At 45.6% G+C, this 23,586-nt stretch overlaps 1 protein-coding gene across 15 annotated transcripts in view; it reads left to right on the top strand.

The window, feature by feature from the left end:
• The window catches only part of dmd (dystrophin), a 3,042,490-nt gene that overhangs the window by 855,269 nt on the left and 2,163,635 nt on the right, over nt 1-23,586 (top strand). For all 15 annotated transcript variants that reach the window (XM_072513983.1, XM_072513987.1, XM_072513978.1 and 12 more), the window contains one exon: nt 14,144-14,316. In XM_072513983.1, the coding sequence (XP_072370084.1) occupies nt 14,144-14,316 (173 nt within the window). The remainder of the gene's footprint in view (nt 1-14,143; nt 14,317-23,586) is intronic.

Below are 23,586 nucleotides of genomic sequence, written 5' to 3'. Positions count from 1 at the left end.
TGGGTCTGTGGAATTCATTGCCACAGAGGGCGGTGGAGGGCGGGACGTTGAGTGTCTTTAAGACAGAAGTTGATAAATTCTTGATTTCTCAAGGAATTAAGGGCTATGGAGAGAGAGCGGGTAAATGGAGTTGAAATCAGCCATGATTGAATGGTGGAGTGGACTCGATGGGCCGAATGGCCTTACTTCCGCTCCTATGTCTTATGGTCTTATGTCTGTTCTTGGCCTGCTGCAATGTTCCAGTGAAGCTCAACGCAAACTGGAGGAACAACATCTCATCTTCCGATTAGGCACGCTACAGCCTTCCGACCTGAACATCGAATTCAACAACTTCAGATGATCAGCTCTACCCCACCTCGACACATGTGTTTTCATCCCATTTCATTTTAACTCTCTTTTACCATTTCTTTCTTTCTTAATATATATTTAATTTCCCCCCGCCTCAATTTTATTCACCTTTCTCCTCTTTGCTTCCCCTTCCCCTTCCCCTCCCCCCACATCTACAGTTCATCCTCTGATGTTAGTTTCCCTGCTGTTTGACCTTTCACATCTTTTGTTCTCTCTGGGGACTGCCATTAGCACTCTTTCCCTTTGGTTTCTGTGGCCATTAGCACACGGTTTCCCTGGGTTTCTGTGGCTATGATTCATCTTTCATTCTCACTCCACAGTGTAAATATTTCCCACTTTCTCTGTCGGTTAGCTTTGACAAAGAGTCATCGGACTCGAAACGTTAGCTCTTTTCTCTCCTTATAGATGCTGCCAGACCTGCTCAGATTTTCCAGTATTTTCTCTTTTGTATGTGTTTATCACTTCCACTTTGCTGCAGAGATGGTGATACAGCTATGCTTTCTGCTGTGGTGATAACCTCCAGGGTTTGGATGTCTCTTCCCATGTCTGTGAGAATTGTAATTGCATCAAGTTTCCACAGAACAGGATCCTTCCAGGCCATTGCTAAGGGCATTTGGCTCATAAACTCTGTTCCCCTCTCAACAGATGCTGCCTAACTTGCTGAGCATTTGCAGCAATTTTGCTTGTATGTCTGATAAGCAGGACCATATGATACATCTGAAGCAATTGTAAATAAGTTAGAGGCTGAACAAAAATTAATCCACTCATCCCCAACAGAATGATTTACTCGTAACCTTGGAACACGATACTGAAACAGCATGATTTGCCCCTCCCAGTACCTTACCTTTAAAAATTTTTTTACAGTACCCAATTATTTTTTTTCCAATTAAGGGGAAATTTAGCGTGGCCAATCCACCTATCCTGCACATCTTTGGGTTGTGGGGGTGAAACCCACGCAGACATGGGGAGAATGTGCAAACTCCACATAAACAGTGACCCAGGGCTGGGATTCGATCCCGGGTCCTCTGTCCCAGTGCGGACCACTGCGCCACATGCCGTCCCTCCTTACAGTTTTTTAAAAAGCTTTCTATGTGAAATTCCAATTTGAAAGCCAAATGCGCAAAATTATTTGTGGTTTTCTATTGTGCGCCAACACCCATTGTGATACAAAGAAGCTGCCTGCATGTTCTTTGCAATCACAAGATAGAAAGAAAATAAAAAAGAAAATGTGGAAAATATACAGCAAGTTAATCAGCATCTGAATTGTGAATCTTCCTCTCGAGTAGGATTTTAGACTGATTTTTCCATGGGATTCAGGAATCTGACATTGGGCCTAAAAGGGAGTACTGTGTCCTCACTTGCCTGCAGTAAGACTAGCATCTCAATCTTCCAGAATAGGACCTCTGAATTGGCTATTGCCACAGGAGTTGAGCTCTCGATGCTGCCAGCCTAATCAAAAGGCCAGCTGCTCTCAAACATTGTGAGTCCCATCAGGAGAGGTGGGCACTGCTGAGGCAGATCGTGATCCGCAAGGGTACCTTGACGTGGAAGTGCCTTTGGAAGCATACACTTAAATAACAAATTATGAGAGGCAATGCAAGGAGGCTCCTCGCATTGAGAAGCCTCCACGTCGGTTTTTTCGGACTACGAGTGCAGCCATTCATGTCTGCGGCCCCCTCTTTAAGACGGGGAGCCACAGGAAGAAATGACCGCATTACCCCAGTCCTGCTGCAGTGAAGATTAATCAGCCACCAGCAAAATGCCAAGAGGCTGCAAAATTGCCCCTAATTTGACCCTTAGCAATGTTATTTGGCTGCCTCTTGGGGAGTCGGCCGCCATTCCACTTCCCAACCCTGCTTTTGGCAAGTTCTCTGGTAGAGGGAATGTATCTGGAAGCTGTCCTGATGTGGCCCTCCCCTATTTTTCTGGCTCCCCTGCTTCCAAGCTCAGCACCAGGGAGTTAGGGAAATTCAGCCCTTTAGCTGAGTGCACTAAGGATGAGATAACTGTCTTCTAACTCATGCACCATGTAGTTGCCCCGATACCTCAGCTGACAGATGAGGTAATCAATATGTGAAATTGAATCTGTGGTCAATTCAAATCATATTGCAGAGATCAAAATGGTCTGTCTATAGATTTTTAAAAATGTAACCCTTATAAGAATGTTCTGTGGAAACTTTAGAAGCTTGTCGTGAAAAACTTGAATATGTTGGCATCAGAAGGGTTGCAAGTTCGGTCCTTGTTCTTTATTGAATTTGAAGATAGCCATTTGGGAAGTAGTAGGAACTGAATATTTAGTCTCAATGACACCACATCAGGAGTAAAGAAGAATTAGGCCATCCTCAGCAGAATTACTTTACGATACACAGATGTAAATCTCCTGTTCAGTATTATCTTGAGATCCATGATCATCCATTAAAATAAAATTGCCAACTATACAACTGTGTGCACATGAAGTACCTAAACGCATTAAGTTCTCCAGGTGAAAAGTTCCAAATTGACAGACTAAGCGAGCGGAATAAATGGTGGCAGATGGAGTTCAATGTGTAGACATGCAAATTCATCCACATTGTATCCAAAAAAGACAAATTTTAACAATAATAGTGAGAATGGAAACTCAAGGAGCAAAAGGATTTGAGTGCCCAATTATAGAAATCACTAAAACCTAGTGCACAAGCACAAATCACCAAAAAGGCTAATGCATGTTGACATTTCCCTTAAAGGGGTCAGAATACAAAGGTGAGGACAAGTTGCTGCAATGGCACAGAGCCTTGGCTAGTACTTATTTGGACAACTGCATTCAGTTTTGGGCACCAAGCTTTGGGAAGGAATTATTGACCTTGGAGAAAATACGACACGGGATGATGCTGGTGTTTAATGGGCTAAATTATGAGGACAGTTTGGATAATAATTTTTATTTCCTTGAATTTAAAGGGTTGAAGGATGATGTTTAAAATGATAAAGGGATTCAACAGCGTAGAGAGAGATAAATTACTTCCTCTTCTTGGGGATTTCAGAATGGAAGGGCCCTCCTGTCTGTTCCTGTCTATTCCCTTATTTTTCCCTTTCATTTATTTCTGCAATTACCATTCTGATCCATGGAAGATTAATGGACCTTTGACTTTAATACAAAGCAGCCTTTAATTCAAACAAGCAGATTCCAGAAGATTGTGCTGTTTAGACTGGCAATTGCAGATTGGCTGCTATCAGTGCTGACTCTATTTGATTAACTTGGCTGGTAGCCAGTGAATGAGCCGAGGAAAAGCTGTGGGGAAAGTATTTTGCTCAGCTGCAAAGAAGAATATTACAAGCTTTAGGCCAGAGACTTTAAATCACACCCATACTGTGAAGAGGCTGTACTGAAGAACTCATCCTCTTAACTTTTGACTTTAACCCGTATTATTTTTTACACTTTCCCTTCCCCTCTGTGTTTGGCTGTCTTGTGTGTGTGGGTAGAAGGTGGGGGCAGTTATGGGAGTCAGGTATTCACTCACCGTTAACTAGTTGTTTTAACTGCATATTCTATATTTGTCCTGGTTATAAATCAACAGCCAGTGAGTTTAATTATTGAACAGTCAAGGGCCAAAGATCTTGGGCGGGATTCTCCGACCCCCCGCCGGGTCGGAGAATCACCGGGGGCTGGCGTGAATCCCGCCCCCACCGTGTCCCGAATTCTCTGCCACCAGAGATTTGGTGGAGATTTGGGCGGAAATTGCGCCGCGCTGGTCGGCGGGCCCACCCACGTCGATTCTCCGGCCCGCGATGGGCCGAAGTCCCACCGCTGTCAACCCTCTCCCGCCGGCGTGGATTAAACCACCTACCTTACCGGCGGGAGCAGGCGGCGTGGGTGGGCTCCGGGATCCTGGGGGGGGGTGCGCAGGGTGATCGGGCCCGCGATCGGGGCCCACCGATCCGCGGGTGGGCCTGTGCCGTGGGGACACTCATTTTCTTCCGCCTTCGCCATGGTCTTCACCCTGGCGGTGTCCGAAGAGACCCCCTCCCTGCGCATACGCGGGGATGGCGACAGCAGCCGCTGACGCTCCCGCGCATGCGTGGACTTAAGCAGGCCAGCTAAGTCCTTTCGGCCCTGTCTGCCGTGGCGCCAAAGGCCTTCCACGCCAGCCGTTGGAGCATAAACCACTCCGGCGCGGGCCTAGCCCCTCAAGGTGAGGGCTTGGCCCCTAAAAGGTGCAGAGACTTCCGCTCCTTTGGGTCGTCCCAACGTGGGAGTGGTTCCCGCCACTCCATCACTGCGGGACCCCCCCGCCCCGCTGGGTAGGGGAGAATCCCGCTGTTATAACCTGCCTGCTTACCATTGGCTGGGGACTGATGACAATCTCACAATCCTGTGGGAGTATGAGCTTCCCCAATGAGGGGGGTGTAGAGATCATTAGCCGACTCCCTGTATAAATAAAGCTGGCCAGTTTGGAACCAGCAGGAAGGAGTAAGCAGCAAGCGAGGTTGCTGCTGTTGTGTGTATATGTTATTGTAAATAAATGTTATTTCTTTGTATCCTTGAAACTCGTGCTGGATTCTTCATGGCCCTCACAAAACTGACGGCGAGAGTTAAAGTGAATAGCTGTCTACACTGCTGAAGCCACCTCCCTGGATTTTTGTTGGATACAGGTTGGAAGTTTTCTATTACACCATGCCTCTGTATGGACGTTTTTGATGCTGCGCTGGAAAGCTGGAACCAGTATGCACAACGGATGCGTTACAATTTCCGGGCAAACAGTATCACCGAAAACGAGCGCCAGGTGGCCATATTGCTCACCGCCTGCGGCCCGCATATGTTTGGGGTGATTAGGAGCCTTACGTATCCAGCTGTACCGGACACCAAAATGTTTGATGAACTTGTGAATTTAGTGGGGCAGCATTTTAACCCAACCCCGTCCATGATAGTCCAACGTTACCAGTTTAATACCGCTGAGAGGATCCCAGCAGAATCCCTTGCCGACTTTCTATCCAGGCTACACAGGATTGCGGAGTACTGTGACTATGGTGATACCTTGTCAGAAATGTTATGCGACCGTTTGGTTTGCGGTATTAACAATGCGGCCACCCAGAGAAAGTTGTTAGCTCAGCCAACATTGACTTTTCAACAGGCCATTCAAATAGTATTGTCCCGAGAGAGCGCAGAACGAGGAGTGCAGGAGATACAGGGAATGGAGGTGCATGCCTTGGGGCACAACCCCTTCCGTCCGAAAACGTCCCCCCACAATCCTGCGGTACCTTGGGCGAGGCGACGTCCGGATCGACTCCAGTGGCCGTCGGACATTCCTCCCCGAAGGGACTCTTCTCCAGAACCAATGGATGAGGAGCCATGTCCGTGTCAGACTTGTAGGCGCCGACCCCGTCGCGGACGCCAGTCCTGGGGGCCTGTCGTTCCGACCGAAACTGGGACCAGCCCAGGGGCCGTAGCTTCCATGTGGATGAACCTGCGGTGACTACTCCTGAGGACGTGGAGACAGAGGACGACTGCCTGCAGCTGCATTGTGTGACAGCTCCCCGTACGGCCCCCATTAAGGTGATAGTACGGGTCAATTGTCACCCGCTTGAGATGGAGTTGGACACTGGCGCAGCGGTCTCCGTGATCGCCCAGAGGATATTCGACCGCATCAAGCAGGGTATACAGACCCTTACATTAACCGACACACATGCCAGGTTGGCCACCTACACGGGGAAAACAGTGGACATTGCAGGAACTACGATTACCCCTGTTATTTATGGACGCCAGGAGGGGCGTTTCCCACTTAGCGTGGTGAGCGGCCATGGGCCCAGCCTGTTGGGTCGGGACTGGTTGCGCCATTTGCGCTTGCAGTGGCAGCACATCCTCCAAACAATTTCTGGAGGGTTGACTGAGGTGCTAGGACGATACCCAGATGTATTCCAGCCCGGTTTGGGGAAAATAAAAGGGGCCATAGCCCGTATCCAAGTCGAACAGGAGCCATGCCGCGCTATTTCTGGGTGCGCCCGGTGCCTTACGCCTTGCTCGAGAAGGTAGAAGTGGAGCTCACTCATTTGGAAACTTTGGGTATTATCAGGCCCGTCCGTTTTGCTGACTGGGCAGCACCAATTGTACCTGTAATGAAGCCAGATGCCACAGTTCGCTTGTGCGGCGACTATAAACTTATAGTGAATACGGCTTCCCGACTAGACCGATATCCAATGCCTCGCATAGAGGATCTCTACGCGAGGTTTGCAGGTGGACTCTCGTTCACAAAATTAGATATGAGTCACGCCTACCTACAGTTGGAACTGGACCCTGCCTCCCGGCCATATGTAACGATTAATACACACCGGGGCCTGTATGAATATACACGTTTGCCCTTTGGAGTATCCTCTGCCTGCGCTATTTTTCAACGCGTTATGGAGGGCATTTTGAGAGGTTTACCGCATGTCGCTGTCTACTTAGATGACGTTTTGATCACAGGGACGTCGGAGCAGGAACATTTGGAGGCTGGAGGCTGCCCTTAGACGCTTTTCGGAGGCTGGAGTCCGTTTACGTCGCACAAAGTGCATCTTTCAGGTGAAGGAAGTAGTCTACCTGGGTTACTGGGTGGACCACGAAGGTTTGCACCCCGTCGCAGAGAAGGTGCACGCGATTCAACAGGCCCCCACCCCGACTGACACTTCGCATCTTCGTTCTTTTCTCGGCCTCGTAAACTATTACGGGAAGTTCCTCCCCAATCTGGCAACTACGCTGGGCCCGGTGCATCTTCTGCTAAAGAAAAAATCACACCTGGGTTTGGGGTCAGCCGCAAGAAACGGCTTTCCGGCGGGTAAAATAACAATTGTCGTTGTCTGGGTTACTAACCCACTATGATCCTGGAAAGCCTTTGCTCGTCACATGTGATGCATCCCCGTATGGTATTCAAGCCGTCCTGTCCCACAAGATGGAGAACGGGGCCGAGCGGCCGATAGCTTTCGCCTCCCGCACATTGACTGCAGCGGAAGAAAAGTACCTGCAGATTGAGAAGGAGGGCCTGGCAGTAGTCTTTGCGGTGAAACGTTTCCACCAGTACGTGTATGGCCGCCACATCAGTATCGTGACTGATCATAAGCCTCTGCTGGGACTTTTCAGAGAGGATAAGCCAATACCGCCCATTGCTTCCGCACGGATCCAGCTGGGCTTTGTTGCTTGCTGCATACGAGTATTCTCTGGAGCACAAACCAGGAACGCAGATAGCGAATGCCGACGCACTGAGCCGATTGCCTTTATCGACCGGCCCCATGTCGACCCCCACGACCGGTGAGGTGGTTGCAACCCTAAATTTTATGGACACCTTGCCTGTCACGGCATCACAGATCCGTGAGTGGACCCAGACGGAGCCAGTCCTGTCAAAGGTTCGACACGCAGTCCTGTATGGTGGGCAGCATAGACAGATCCCAGGCGAGTTGCGGGCATTTTCCTCCAAGCTGTCAGAATTCAGCGTGGAAGACGGCATCCTCTTGTGGGGGACGCGTGTGATTGTCCCCGAAAAAGGACAGGAGCTGATACTAAGAGACTTGCACAATGGGCATCCAGGTGTGACCAAAATGAAAATGTTGACCCGGAGTTATGTCTGGTGGCCAGGCCTCGACGCCGACATTGAGAAGGTGGCCCAAAACTGCTCCATTTGTCAGGAGCAGCAGAAGCTTCCGCCGGCCGTGCCCCTACATCACTGGGAATGGCCAGGGCGGCCTTGGGCACGCTTGCATGCAGATTTCGCAGGCCCTTTTCAAGGATCCATGTTCCTTTTATTAATCAACGCCCAGTCTAAATGGCTAGAGGTGCATAAGATGCTAAGCACAACGTCCTGCCCAACAATTGAGAAGATGCATTTGTCTTTTGGTACACATGGCCTCCCCAAGGTGCTGGTCACGGATAACGGCACTCCATTCACAAGTGAGGAGTTTGTGAGGTTCATGAAGATGAACGGCATACGCCATATCTGCACTGCCCCTTACCACCCGGTTTCAAATGGGTTGGCGGAGCGCGCAGTGCAGACATTCAAAGGAGCCCTAAAGAAGCAGTTTTCCGGGTCAATGGACACGAGACTGGCTCGCTTTTTGTTTTCGTATAGGACCACCCCCCATGCGGTGACTGGGGTAGCTCCCGCAGAACTCCTAATGGGCCAGAACTCCTAATGGGCACCCGCCTTAGTATGGTTTTCCCGGACATTGGCGCAAAAGTACGCCGCACACAAGAACGGCAGGGACAGGGTTTTTCTCGGCATCGGCCGATTCGGCAGTTTGCGCCCGGTGACCCAGTGTTCGTTCGCAATTTTGCTGGTGGTGCCCAGTGGGTCCCTGGCATAATCTTTCGCCAAACGGGCCCTATATCTTACCAGGTGCAAGCCCAGGGTCGTCTCCAGCGCAAACCTGTAGACCACGTTCGGTCCGGAAGACTATCCCTTCCAAAGATTCCCCGCTCCCGGAGCTCATTTCTACAGCCGCAGAGACCAGAGACAATGGAAAGTAGTCCTCACAATCTTCCTCTCTGGTGCCTCACTCAAAGCCTGCGCAGGTCGTTACAGAACCGCGCGGAGATAGAGACGCTGAGATGACAGAGGCAGCAGACTCTGACTCTGAGATGGAGACACAGGACGCATCAGAGGGGGAATCCTCGGGCCCACGGACCGTGGATGTACAACCGTTACGCCGTTCATCACGGAAGCGCCGGTCTCCGTCTCGTTACACGCCGCCCGATCCAGCGCCTCGTGCAAATGGTGTCCGGCCTGCGGCAAAACGATTCCGACGTCTTCCTTCGCCAGGGTCTTCGGTGGATTCCTTGGACTTTGGGGGGGAGGGATGTTATAACCTGCCTGCTTACCATTGGCTGGGGACTAATGACAATCCCACAATCCTGTGGGAGTACGAGCTTCCCCAATGAGGGGGGCGGAGAAATCATTAGCAGACTCCCTGTATAAATAAAGCTGGCCAGTTTGGAACCAGCAGGAAGGAGTAAGCAGCAAGTGAGGTTGCTGCTGTTGTGTGTATATGTTATTGTAAATAAATGTCATTTCTTTGTATCCTTGAAACTCGTGCTGGATTCTTCGTGGCCCTCACAAAACCCGCCCCTTATGTATTTTCAGAAGAATTATTGTTAATTCACTTGTGTTGTGACACCGGGATGAGTGGACTGGAATTGACCGTGCACTTGCCCAGAGTGACGTAGCAAGAACGTATCATCAAATTGGATCTTGCCATTGAGGAGTTAGATCATGAAAGCAGTTTTCACTCAAACGATAGTGGAAATCTCTCTCCCCAAAGATCTGCAGATGTTGGGTCAATGGACAGCTTCATACTAAGATGCATTAATCGATGCAAAAGCAAATTACTGCAGCTGCTGGAAATCTGGAATAAAAAGAGAAAATGCTGGAACTCCTTTGGTCTGGAAGCATCTGTGTAGAGAAACGGAGCTGGTGTTTCAGGCCAGTGACCTTTCATCTGATCTCACCTGGTGAAAGGTCAATGACCTGAAAATTCTGTTTTTCTCTCTCTACAGATTCTACCAGACCTTGCTCAGTTTTCCAGCATTTTCTGTTTTGTTTTTTCGTCAATTTTTTGTCAGGTCTGGGTATCAAGGGCTACAGAGCAAAGGAAGGTAAATGAGATTGAAGCACAGGTAAACCATGAATGGCAGACCAAGCTTGAGGGGCTGAGCGATGTACTGCTGTTCCTATGTTTGATTGAAAGCTGAGAGTGCCATTGGAACTTGTGCCAGCACATGCCAGTTTGTGTCGGCAAGAAGATGACCAGATTGTTCAGGCATTTAAAACAAATTCCATTTTAATCAAATTTGAATTACTTTATCGGCACTTTGATTTTACTGCTGTCTTCATTCATGTCATCATCTGCAGGATGGGTGCTGATTATCAGATACTTGAGAAGAAAATGAATGACAAAATCTTTCAGAAAATAAAGATTCTAATTATTGATTTCTATTTCATTTCAGAACATAATCAATTTCAATTCTCATTTAATTTTCTCATTATTTCACAGCAGCGATCAAATCATTGCATTTGATATTACTGAGGAAAGAATGCTGTATTGGTTCCATTTTTCAAGCACCAGTAATGATTTATATTTGTCTCCACCACAGTGTATTTTGCAAGATATATTTTGCAAGATACTGAGCTCTGCAGCATTTGAATCTGAGCTCTGCAGCATGTCTAACAGATAATTCTCTAAGTTGGGTGAGGTGGAAGCAGTGACTAGGTGCTCTCAATCATTTCTCACACTTTGTCAGTTGATTGGCAGCAAAACTGTAGCAGTGAGCTTTGTTTTGCATTTACATTTGCAATTATATTATCTTCGCAGTGTCACTGATGCTAAAAATAAGCCTCCTTCAATGGCTTCAGTCTGGGCATTAAAGTGAAGTTGAAAGTTATGTTTACACTTTATTAAAAGCCAAATGAACTCATGAGTTGTGGCAACAGCTTTTATGGCAAATGGCGATATTAAGATAAAACCGATTAAAGCATGTCTAGAGAAATGGTGTAAGAGGAAGGACTTCAGATTCATTGGGAAATGGGATCGTTCCTGAGAAGGGGGAACCTGTTCAAGTTAGATAGGTTACATTTCCATGGAGCAAGGATCAATGTCCTCAAGAGAAAGTTAACCAATCATGTTGGGAAGGGTTTAACTAATTTTACATGAGGCTGGAACATTTGTGAGGCACAAACAGATGCACAGAGGACTGGCAAAGACAAATGACACAAAAGTGAAGAGTAGTTTATAAATAGGAGAGATCAGTTGGAGTGGGGTGAGGGGGTGCAGTGGGTAAGCAGTCTGGGTATGGTAAATACATGGAGTGTGGTAAATAAGCTTGCTTAGCGCTAAACACAAATCACCATGTATATGACATAGTTGGCGTCAATAACTCCGTTCCGACTCAATAAAGAGAAGGATTGGCAACTGAATATTTTTGGCTGCAAGGTATTCAGGGAAGGAACAAAGGAAAGGAGTGGCAATATTGATCAAACAACTCTGCACTCTGGAGAGAGATGAGGTAGTTGGGGGACCAAAGTCGGTGGAGTTGTGGACAGTGCGGAAGGATGTTACAAGTTACAGAGGGACATAGATAAGCTGCAGCGCTGGGCTGAGAGGTGGCAAATGGAGTTTAATGCAGAAAAGTGTGAGGTGATTCATTTTGGAAGGAATAACAGGAAGACCGAGTACTGGGCTAATGGTAAGATTCTTGGCAGTGTGGATGAGCAGAGAGATCTCGGTGTCCATGTACATAGATCCCTGAAAGTTGCCACCCAGGTTGAGAGGGTTGTTAAGAAGGCGTACGGTGTGTTAGCTTTTATTGGTAGAAGGATTGAGTTTCGGAACCATGAGGTCATGTTGCAGCTGTACAAAACTCTGGTGCGGTCGCATTTGGAGTATTGCGTGCAATTCTGGTCGCCGCATTATAGGAAGGATGTGGAAGCATTGGAAAGGGTGCAGAGGAGATTTACCAGAATGTTGCCTGGTATGGAGGAAAGATCTTATGAGGAAAGGCTGAGGGATTTGAAGCTGTTCGAGAGAAGAAGGTTAAGAGGTGACTTAATTGAGGCATACAAGATAATCAGAGGATTGGATAGGGTGGACAGTGGAGAGCCTTTTTCCTCGGATGGTGATGTCTAGCACGAGGGGACATAGCTTTAAATTGAGGGGAGATAAATATAAGACAGATGTCAGAGGTGGGATCTTTACTCAGAGAGTAGTAAGGGTGTGGAATGCCCTGCCTGCTACAGTAGTGGACTCGCCAACACTAAGGGCATTCAAATGGTCATTGGATAGACATATGGACGATAAGGGAATACTGTAGATGGGCTTTAGAGTGGTTTCACAGGTCGGCGCAACATCGAGGGCCGAAGGGCCTGTACTGCGCTGAAATGTTCTATGTTCTGAGACTGAGTCTGTTGGAATTGAGGAGCAGTCGTGGAGCTATCATGCAACAATACTACAGATCACTATATAATCAGATGAACAGAGAGGAGCAAAATTGCAGGCCCATGATAATGGGTGTGATGATATGCATAAGCAATCATGTAAATAGTGATGCATACGACCTCCAACCAGTAGGCGGCAGTAGAGAACAACCATGCAACACTGTTACCTCGGAGTCTGGAGATAGTCGTCGTAGTGGAGAGTCATATTTATAGTAGCTCTTAGATAATTTATAATAGTAGTTTTTGATATTTTTCTTATGGTTGTCTAACCCATGTAATTGTTGAACAATGAACATTTAACTAGTCAAGAACTAGACGTTCTCTAGTGCACTTATTCCAACCGGCCAAGCACCAGAATGTAACAATGGGTTTTCAATTATCTGACTCTAAATTGGGGTAATGACCATGTGAAGGGCAAAGGAGAGGAATTTCAGAAATATGTGCAAGAGAGCTTATGTGACCAGTATGTTTCTAGCCCAATGAGAAAGGAAGCAGTGCCGGATCTTGCCTGGGAAATGAAATGAAATGAAGCATGTTTGACTGGGACAGTATTTGAGGAACAATAATCATACTATCCTCAGATTAGAATATGATGTGGAGATGCCGGCGTTGGACTGGGGTGAGCACAGTACGAAGTCTTACAACACCAGGTTAAAGTCCAACAGGTTTGTTTCGATGTCACTAGCTTTCGGAGCGCTGCTCCTTCCTCAGGTGAATCCGAAAGCTAGTGACATCGAAACAAACCTGTTGGACTTTAACCTGGTGTTGTTAGACTTCGTACTGCACAGATTAGAATAGTTTTGGAAAATGATAAGGAAAGAAAATACTGAACTGGAGGTGAGCTAACTTCAGTAGTTGAGAAAGGATCTGGTTTATGTGGATTGGTATCAAAATTGGCATCTAAAAGAGTAATTGAACAATGGGAGGCCTTTAAAAAGTGGATGGCTCAGATAGAGCACAGCTGTATTCTCATGAGGGGGAAACGAAGGAAGCCAGAGCTCCCTGGATTACTTAAGATACAAAGGTTAAAATGAAACACACAATGGAGGCTTACGACAATTGTAAAGTTAATAATGCAGTGGAGAACCATACCTGAATATAGATATTACAGAAGAGATCTTAAAAAGAGAATAAGAGGGTCAAAAGTGAGAGTATAAGAAAGATTAGTGGATATGCTATTTGTACAAGAAGTCAGTTCTGGCCCAGCTGGTAGCAGTTTTGCCTCTGAGTCTGATGTAGGTTGTAGGTTCAACTCCACTTCCAGACCTGGACACAAAATTAAGGCTGAGACACATTGTGGTACTGATTACTATCGGAGGTACTGCCTTTAAGATGAAACAGGGCTTTGGGGAAAGAGCAGATAAATGGGATTAATTGGAATTCCCTACCAAAGAGCACCGTGAGCCAAAATGGCTTTTTGTACAACATCAGTCTATAATTTGATGTCAGAGAAATGGCTCTCCCATGAACTTAGACTGCTGCTTACTGCCAAGTGAAATTCGGTGAGCGTGATTAGCAGTTTTCTATTTGTCGACAATGATAATTCATCATTGAGAATCTATACAGCTCCTGAAAAAATATTTTCGGACAGGTAGCAGAAAAGTACTCATAATGATCACCAACAGAAGCCCACACAACGGGTCATCGCTAATTATTGACTGAACGATTATGGGGGAGTGGATGTAAAGGGGTGAGGGTGGGAAATGCCAGCCCCAAAATAGAATCTTTTCATGTTTGAATATCATATAATGCTTTACAAGAGGGAGAGAAAATACATTATTTAATGTTTGTGTTAATGGTACTGGGGAGATAGTATCTGATTCATATCACTGTTCTGTCTTGCTCTGCTAACTTGTTTGCATTCTTTTCAGGTAAAAGATGTTATGAAAGGCATCATGGCCAACTTGCAGCAGACTAATAGTGAGAAAATTCTGCTGAGCTGGGTGCGCCAGTCCATCTATAACTACAAACCGGTCAATGTCATCAATTTCACCTCCAGCTGGTCCGATGGCTTGGCCTTCAATGCACTCATCCACAGTCACAGGTGAGAAAGATACTTTCCTGATTTCTTTATTAGCGGGCGGAAATTTTGGTTCAGAACTTTTTTTGGTCACAATAACATAGACACCAATGATGGTGTCAGGAGGTTTGCTGCTGCAGTGAGCTTATCTCTTGCAGAACACAAAATCTCAAGAACTGGCACTGATCTGTACAGGATGTTTGTTCAGCAAGAAAATAAATGAGGATAAGATCTGAAACCCTTCTGCAAGCTAGCAGGCCTCTTATCACAAGCCACTGAAAATAGCATTAACCTTTTATGTAGTGCTTCATCATGGGACCTCACAGCTTCCAGAAGCAGGTAGAAATGTTCGACTCATAAATGTAACATGTTATTCATCGGCTGAGAAAAGCACAACAATGGAGCAAGGGCATGGTTAATAAAAACAGACAATGCTAGAAATGCACAATAGATCAGTCAGCATCTGTGGAAAGAAAAGGACAAAATGACCATTTATTAGAATTGAGAAAGATTAATGAACAATCTAACTTAATAGAATTAGAACAAAGAGGAGGTCAGATGAATATAGTGAACAAAAGGATAAGGAAGCAAACATCGATGGAATGACCACTTTTCCAAACACTTTGCGTTCTCTATATGCTCTCTGGACCATGGCTTTCGATCCCCCCACCTTTCCACCTCCATTCTAATATCTCTGTATTTAGTCTTCCACAGTGTTGCTCTGAAATTCAACCCAAACTCCAAGAACTGTGAACTGGTTTTTACATCCACAAATGTGGGCGCACCTCCACAAATGCAAATATGACATCATCATAACTGTTTCCCAAATTACAGAAGATGACTAACAACCCAATCATCCCCAATGATTTGTTGCCTGCTCCATTTTTTGGGTGTCAGGCCTGAAACGGTTTCAGAGTGTCTTACAGCAGTTGCGACAAGGTGGCACAAGGGCAAAAAAACAGAAGGCCTGCCAGTTGGACCATGAAGGCATGTGTCAGCTGGATCTGCTGGGGAAGTTGGCAGGACTTGTATGTTTTTTATGACTACTTTTATCTCTTTTGACCTGCCAATTAAAAAAAATAAAGATTGATTCTGAGAGCAGGGCCTTTATAATTCTGCACATGTGTAACTTCTAGTTTGCGCATCACCTCTCTGCTGCATGACGTCCCAGCCTACACTGCCTTTTGTTCCGCTAATTCATATCTTTTTCATTGGGTAGCACTAATTGACCGTCCGATGCTGGATGAACTGAGATATTACTGCCCAGAACAGTTTCCTTACCACTCCCTCACCAAGAAAAGTAAAATCCAGCCCTGTTTGTTATCCTGAGAAACTCCCCCACGTGAATATTAATGTAATGGTGCAAAATGAATGACTTCTAAGTATTAAGTAGGCCAAAGCCTGTGGTTAGCTGTATCCTCATTGGTGGCATGACTCACTGGCATAAAAATTATAGTCACCGGAAGCATGGGCTGGATTTTAGGGGGTACTGTGGTATCTGCCCGCCCAGCCAAAAAGTGAGAGGGGAGCCTACCCATGATCTCGATGACTCTCCTGCAACAATGTAACACTAATTGCTTTCAGGCAATTTAGGAGGGAGCCTCTTTAGAGATCTGCTTGCAATTGTATAGATAGCAGCTCTATAGTGGCAGCTGGAAGCAATGGCTAGCACAAAGACTACAGCAGACCCACCACATTGCGGGCCACAGATAAATCTGGGGTTGGCATCTTGCTGAGGCCTGCCAATCCTGATTTTAATGTAATGAGTTAACTTTGTAATCAGTATAGAAACTCATCAAATCTGAATGTGAAAACATGAACTACATGTGGTCAGAATTAGATTGGAGGCTTTCAAAAATAAATGCGCATTGTCACGTTAGGTTGTTTCAGGCTACAGGTCGATTATTCTTTATAACATTGACCATCCTTGCTTCATTAGTATGCATAATCAACAGCTCAGACCTTTAGCTCAGAAGAATGATTATGTTTATTGTACATAGGGCAGCATGGTGGCGGAGTGGGTTAGCCCTGATGCCTCACGGCGCCGAGGTCCCAGGTTCGATCCCGGCTCTGGTTCAGTGTCCGTGTGGAGTTTGCACATTCTCCCCGTGTTTGCGTGGGCTTTGCCCCCACAACCCAAAGATGTGCAGGCTAGTTGGATTGGCCATGCTAAATTGCCCCTTAATTGGAAAAAAAAATGAATTGGGTACTCTAAATTTTTTTTTTTTTTTTTTTAAAGGTTTATTGTACATTATACTGTTTTTCCCAGTTTTTTCAAACGAGTTATCGCACAGTAAAATTCTTCATTAAAGTGTACTTTTCTCCAGGATAGAAAAAACACAGTCTTCAATGCTGAAAAGCAATCTGTGTCAAGCAGTGCTAACTGTATGAACATAAAATTTGGAAGCCAAAACAGACAGTGAGAAATTGGTTGCATAGTACAATCCTGATTAAATTGACTGAGCAGTCATTGTGGGACAATTAGCTGACAGATTCACGAGAGAAATTGTTTAATTGAAGCATTGATATTTATATAATTGGTGTTGTACAATAAGCATAGGATCTTTGAATAAATGTATTGACATTTTGGATTGCAAACAGGTTATACTTATACAAAATTCTACATGTCGACTTAAATGGTATATAGGTTACATGGGAGATTGACATGAGTCCACTGGCTATGCTTAACATGATTAGCATCATGAAATTCAAGCTTGGAAGGTCATGCATCAGTCCGTTATTCTTTGACGGAAGATTCCACAGCGAATTGAAAATAGGAACAGTTAATTATTAGGCTACTAATATGAATGTTAACTTTGACATGACCTAACTGAAGACCACTGAGAAAATCATGGACTGGAAATACCTGATTTACATTCGGTGTCAACCATGACTCAGTTTGCAGCATTCTCACCTCTCAGTTAACAGATTGTTGATTGAGTGCAACAATCCAGGCTAACACTCGAGTGCAGTACTGAGGAGGTGCTGGGGGGATTTTCTGTTCGTGTTTTTGGGGGAGTGAGAATGAATTGTGGGGGGGGTTAGAGAATTGAATGGGTGTCCCAAATGGCTTATAGGCCAGCAGAATCTCCCTGATTAATTGTCCCCACCCCTCACCCGCCTTTAAAAATCGTGATCTCCTTTGCATCCATTTAAATATGCATGTCAGGGCATTATGACTGATAGTCACCCCACTTTAAATTGTCCATTTACGTTGGCATGCCCTTACACTGACATGAATCACGACAGGTCCGCAATGGCATGCATCTGGCGAGCAGGACCCGCTGGAGGCGTACAGGTGAGTATACCCCCAGGGGGAGAGGGTCCTGCCCAGGCTTCCGGGGGGGGGGGGGGGGGTGTTGGATGTTCTGTGAGGGTGGTAGGGGGTTCTGTGGCGGTGATACCAAGGAGATCCGTGGAGGAAGTGGTTGGGGGTGTTGTATGGGATGTGGGTTCCGTAGGGGATGTGCCAGCGGTTTGGGGGGTTTCCAGAGTGGGGTTTTCTTTCTGTTTCTCTTATTTAAAATCAAGGTGCCATTTGACACCATGGGACCCACCTCTTCACTTTTTTGACGTGAGCATGATTCACTGGCTGCATTGCTCCCAACACACATCCCGCTATGTCGGTAGAATTCTGGAAGAGGCCCAAAATGGGACATTCGCTGGGCGCAAAACAGTTTTTGATGCTACCGGCCTTCTCCGGCTGACGTGATCTAGCTCATGCCCTCGCGTATTGTTGACCAGATTAGCATATTTAAATCTTCATTTAAATCGGGGGAAATCTTCATTTAAATATGCAGGATCTGTTTTAAGCTGGTTTCTCCCAGCTCCTGCATTTACCATCTGCCGGTGCAACGTAAAGCTGGCGGGAATCACAACTGGTCTTCATAAATGGAGACCTGATGTGATGATCACGCCAGGGGGGAGATCGGAGGCCAATGTAGCCCCCAGGTGGTCATGCACTTGGCCAGATTGATGGGTCCTGAAGGGGGCGGGTTTATGGGTATGGGGCCAGGGAGTGGGGCTTGGAGTGGTAAGATTGAAGAGGACAGGCCATGAATGGGAACTTTGGGGGCGCATTTGGCGACCTCATAGCGGGGCGTCCCTCACCTAGAGGGTGGTGCTGTTACTTGGGGTAGGGCCTGATGCCAGTGATGGGAGGGGCATCTTTGCCGGCAAGAAGGCGGGGGAGAGGGCCGGAGCATTAGTTGAGATCAGGATGCCCTTTAAAAATGGCATCCTTATCTATGACCTAACGGTGTATTCAGATCCCGCACATCTAATTCATGATTCAATTCATACCAACCTCCAAAAAAATGTCCAAGTGTGGGTGGATTGCATTCTGGATTGTGCCAAACTACCTGGTGGGAAGCAAATCTCGTTTCGTCCCGGAGACCACACTAATAAATATTATGAGAGAATGCACTCCGTGTTTAAAAATACAGTGGGATAAACTGGCAGCGCAACAGCGGGGTGTACTCTGCTTTTCCTGCTAAAGGTAACACTTTGCCAAAAAATGGCAAAATGTTGCCTGCTGCATTACGCTAAGGTCCCCTCTGCTCTCCCAGGTAGGGGTGAAAGATCCCACAGTGTTATTTTAAAAATGAATTAACCGTGGTGTCCTAGCCAATAATTATTCTTAATCAACGTCACAAAAATCAGAATAGCGGTCATTATTACATTGCTGCTTGTGGGAGTTTGGTGTGCACAATTACCTGCCGCTTTTCCTACATGTGACAATACTTCAGATAATGTATTTTGGTTGTAACATGCTTTGGGCTATCCAGTAGTTGTGGCAGCTGCAATATATGTCTTTTGTGCAAGTTAATAGGCAGGAAATTCAGCTTTAATACAATTTGCTATTATTAATATTTCCTCCAATACAGATTGAGAATTAAATTCATATCGTTAGAGCTGGACTGTAACTTTGCTCCCCTCCTCACAGTCTGCTAAGTTCAAACTTGCATTTACTTATCTTAAGTTGCCGACAGTTTACTCTATCGGGTTTAGCCCTCCTGTCAACTACAAAGAACTTTCAACTCCAAGATATTGCCCTGAAATCTATCAACAATTGTAACGAGATTCACCCTGTAATGCAAACATTACTTGATATTTTAACTGGGTTTAGAAAATCTTTGAAGAACTGCATTTATTTCCCTGATGTCCTGACATTGAAATTTCAAAATAAGAGTGGAAATTCAGGATTGTTCAAGTACTGAAAGCATTAAAAATCTCCTGGCAAACATGCACTAAATTGCTGCTTTCACATGCAAGGTCACGTCGCTTTTTATTACAGTAATGCAATCTTTTAAAATGCATAGGTGGGATTCTCCATTGCTGCAGCTAAGTGTTGGTGCCAGGGCAGAATTCATAGACTGCCATGATAGGAAAACTGGCACTGAACCTGGACCGATTCAGTGATGTGGAGAGACTAGGACCAGTGCCACGTGGAACACAATTGATTCCAAAGAGAAACGGTGTGGGATTCACCGGGTCCATGATTGACTCTCGGGAGGCTGAAATGCTGTCGCTGCATGTACACATGACAATCCCCACACACACTCATGCCAGCCCCCCCCCCCCCCGATGCCACAGCCCACCACCTGGCCACTCTCACACTACTCCCCCGGGCATGGCATAACTGTCAGCAAAGTATGCCAATGTTGGACACTTTCCGTACCCTCACTCTCTCCCTCATCAGCCACGATGCCGGTTTCACGGTTTTTAAAAGCACAAGTGAACCTTGCTGTTGGGAATTCAGCCCAACAGAGGCGGAGGCCCTGGAGAATACTGGGTATGGCCTGCTAATGACATGCAAACGGTGTTTACTGTATGTGCATTCTGGAATGCATTGACGTCACATTGACGGAGAATTGCGATTTTGCGGGAAATTGGCGCCCGCTGTGATTTAGCCGTCGGAACTGATTCTCCCATCAATTGTGTTTAGTGATTCTGGCGTCGGCCGATGGAGAATCCTGCCCCATGTCTTTCTGTGTGTTTCCTATTTGAGTGGGGAAATATGTACTTTGGTGGTAGCAATTTAAATCTAATGATGCAAGATGACCAGGTTTCCCTATGCAGAGGGAACCCGACTGTTAAAGGAAGACACAAGCAGTTGGTTGCAGGAGTTAAGTGTTTCCTACAACACTTTCTGAACAAGTAGGAGCATTGGCTTTATAAATAATGTCAGAGAGTATGAAAGCAAGAAGTATGAAAGCAAGAACGTTTTGCTAAATCCTTACAAAAGCCGAGTTAAGCCCCAGCTGGAGTCTCCTGCCCAATTCCCACTTTTCAGATAAGGTTTTGGCGAGGGTGCAGAGCAAGTTTTCCAGAGGAGATTACTGGGATTTCAGTTCCATGGTGAGACTGTAGAAGGTGGGGCTGCTCCCCTTGGAGTATTAAGGGGAGAATTGTTAGAGGTGTTCAAAATCCTGATGGGTATTGATAAAGTAAGTAAAGAGGAACTGTTTCCTTTGGTGGGAGGATCAGTAACCAGAGAATGCAGGTTTGAGGTAATTGACAAAAGAATCAGAGACAAGATAAGAGATTTTGTTTGCTGAACAAGTTATTATGGTCTGGAATGCTACATGTGAAATGATAAGAGAGGCAGTTTCAATAATTTTCAAAAAGGAGTTGAATAAATACTTGAATGGAAACAGAAAATTACAGGACTTTGGTCGACGAGCAGAACATGAGACTAATTGGATATCTCTTTCAAAGATCTGGCACAGCCACAATGCCCCAATAATGCCTTCCAGTACTGTATCATTCTCGAATTTCATGGTATCCCATTGTATTACTATTGTTATTTCTTTTACATTTTTAATATTCCATTACAGTAGTTTGTGTTGATAACCTCATCAAAGAATATTGGTAGTTCAAAGAAGATGCTTTTTGGAAAGAGGAAGATGCTTTCTGATGTACCAGCTTTATTAGTTCCCATTGTATCTAGTCATCTGAGCCTTTAAAAACAAAATCCCTGATTCATGTTTATTTGATATTTTCTTCATATAACCTTTGGAGTTTGTAAACAATGTAGTCGACCGACAAGTAAACAGTTCTAATACAGAATGACCAGTCATCTATTTTAACCAATGATAGATAGAATTTACAGTGCAGAAGGAGGCCCTTTGGCCCATCGAGTCTGCACTAGCCCTTGGAAAGAGCACCCACCTGAAGTCCAGGCCTCCACCCTATCCCTGTAACCCAACCTAACCCTTTTTTTGGACACTAAGGGCAATTTAGCATGGGCAATCCACCTAACCTGCACATCTTTGGACTGTGGGAAGAAACCGGAGCACCCGGAGGAAACACACGCAGACACAGGGAGGATGTGCAGACTCCACACAGGCAGTGACCCAAGCCGGGAATCAAACCTGGGACCCTGGAGCTGTGAAGCAACTGTGCTAACCACTGTGCTAACCACTGTGCTAACCACTGTGCTACCATGCTGCCCTAGATGGCTTACTTAACACCCAACTCCCATGATGATTCAGAAAATTTATCCAGTAAGCAACTGAATAAAAGACCCATTGAGGTGCCAGTTTAATTTCTGATATGTGCTGAGTAAACCTTCCTCGGCAATGCAGCCCTTAGCTATATTGGTTTCGGGAGAGGAAAATAAATCATGGATTTCCGTTCCTCCAAGTGTCCACAAATCATTGCTGGAAGAGCATATGTGTGCAAATCAGGATAGAAATGGCTACAGCGATTGTCTTCATGTTGCTGCTCTGTATTAAGGCTCACCCATTATGATTGCATGGCATCTTGGGAGAATTAGTGTTGGCAACAACTTCCCCTGGAACCTCCAAAAAGGAGTCAATTACTACCAAAGAAGAGGGAAGAAAATGGGGATTGATAAAAGTTCTCGACATTACAGGCTGCATGGCTGTTCTGCCTAGTTCAAGGATGACAATCGTGTTCATGTCATATGCTAAAATAATGAGGAAATGTTATTTCAAGTATGTACGAGTTTTTTGTGAGCAATCCAAAAGTGAATGAATATTAATTCATGCTGCTCCTCCTTTTAAACCTGCTGAGTCTATGAAATTTATTTAATCTTCTTATTTCTGCTTTTAACTGAAACAATTAGTTTAAATAATAGCTGCTGGAGATTTAACAAGGACGGTTATCTGTGTAATGGGCTGTGCTCAGTCTGGGGATTGAATTTATTTGCATCGTTATAATTTAAGTGACCTTGCTTTAGCTCACATATTCCCCAGTGTGTTTTTATTTGCCTATATATTGTAAGTGACTTGTAATATTTATTGCAAGTAAACAGTAAAACTTGTGATATAATAATGGGACAATGGTTTCAAGACCCTGGGGAGAATCAAAAGTAATTCAGGAGTGAAACACAATGGTCTGGTGATTTGTGGGAAGATGGGAGAGGAAGCCAGATGGTGGGTGGGAGAATGGGGGGTGCTGTTCATACTGGAAAAAGCAAAAGTGCGAGTTATCTGGCTGCCTTGCAAATGCTAACTGAAGAATATTTTGTTAAGATTTTTCTGCAGATTTCCCACCTAATAGTCAGTCTAATTGGGGGACTGATTGACGAACTGACTGCCTCACAGGCAGGAAAAAGTGCAGCGCACGGATGCAGTGAGGAACAAGTAGGAAGGGCAGAGAGAGCGTACTTGGTGATGGGGAACAGATGGTGATGAGGGGAGAGATCAAAGGTGTCAGACAGGAAATTTGGAAGAGGAGATCAGGAGGCATCAAGGATTCTGGATCTGGAAGTTGTTGTGCTCGAGGGAGAAACACTTCTACTCTTCCTGGATCACAAGTAATGCTGTTATGCATTTGCTCCTTCTCATTTGCTTTTTTTAACTGTTGGATTTTCTGATGCTCAGGCAACCCAGTCAAAATGAGTTCAGATTAAACAAAATCTGTAAAAATGAATGCATGCAACCTCCTGAAAGCTTTTCCTGTCTCATCTGCCTCCTGAGAGCAATTTGGTCGCCTCTCCCAACCTCCTACCCAGCATATCCGTTAAAACCAATAGGGGGTGGATTTGAGGGGGAGGGATTCGGATTGGTTGGACATTTTTCAAACATTAACTTTGCAGTTTCCCCAAACCCACTGATTCTTCATAGAATCCCTACAGTACAGAAATAGGCCATTCCGCCCATCAAGTCTGCACTGACCATTTGAAAGACTACTCTACCTAGGCCCTATCTCCAGCCCTGTAACCTCAGCCTAAGGGTCAATTTAGCATGTCCAATCCACCTGACCTGCACATCTTTGGACTGCAGGAGTAAACCGGTGCACCCGGAGGAAATCAACGCAGACACG

The sequence above is a fragment of the Scyliorhinus torazame genome, chromosome 8 (assembly GCF_047496885.1).
Source record: "Scyliorhinus torazame isolate Kashiwa2021f chromosome 8, sScyTor2.1, whole genome shotgun sequence".
Lineage (NCBI taxonomy): Eukaryota > Metazoa > Chordata > Chondrichthyes > Carcharhiniformes > Scyliorhinidae > Scyliorhinus > Scyliorhinus torazame.
The sequence above is the reverse complement of the archived record's forward strand: the minus strand, read 5'-3'. Positions and strand labels throughout refer to the sequence as shown.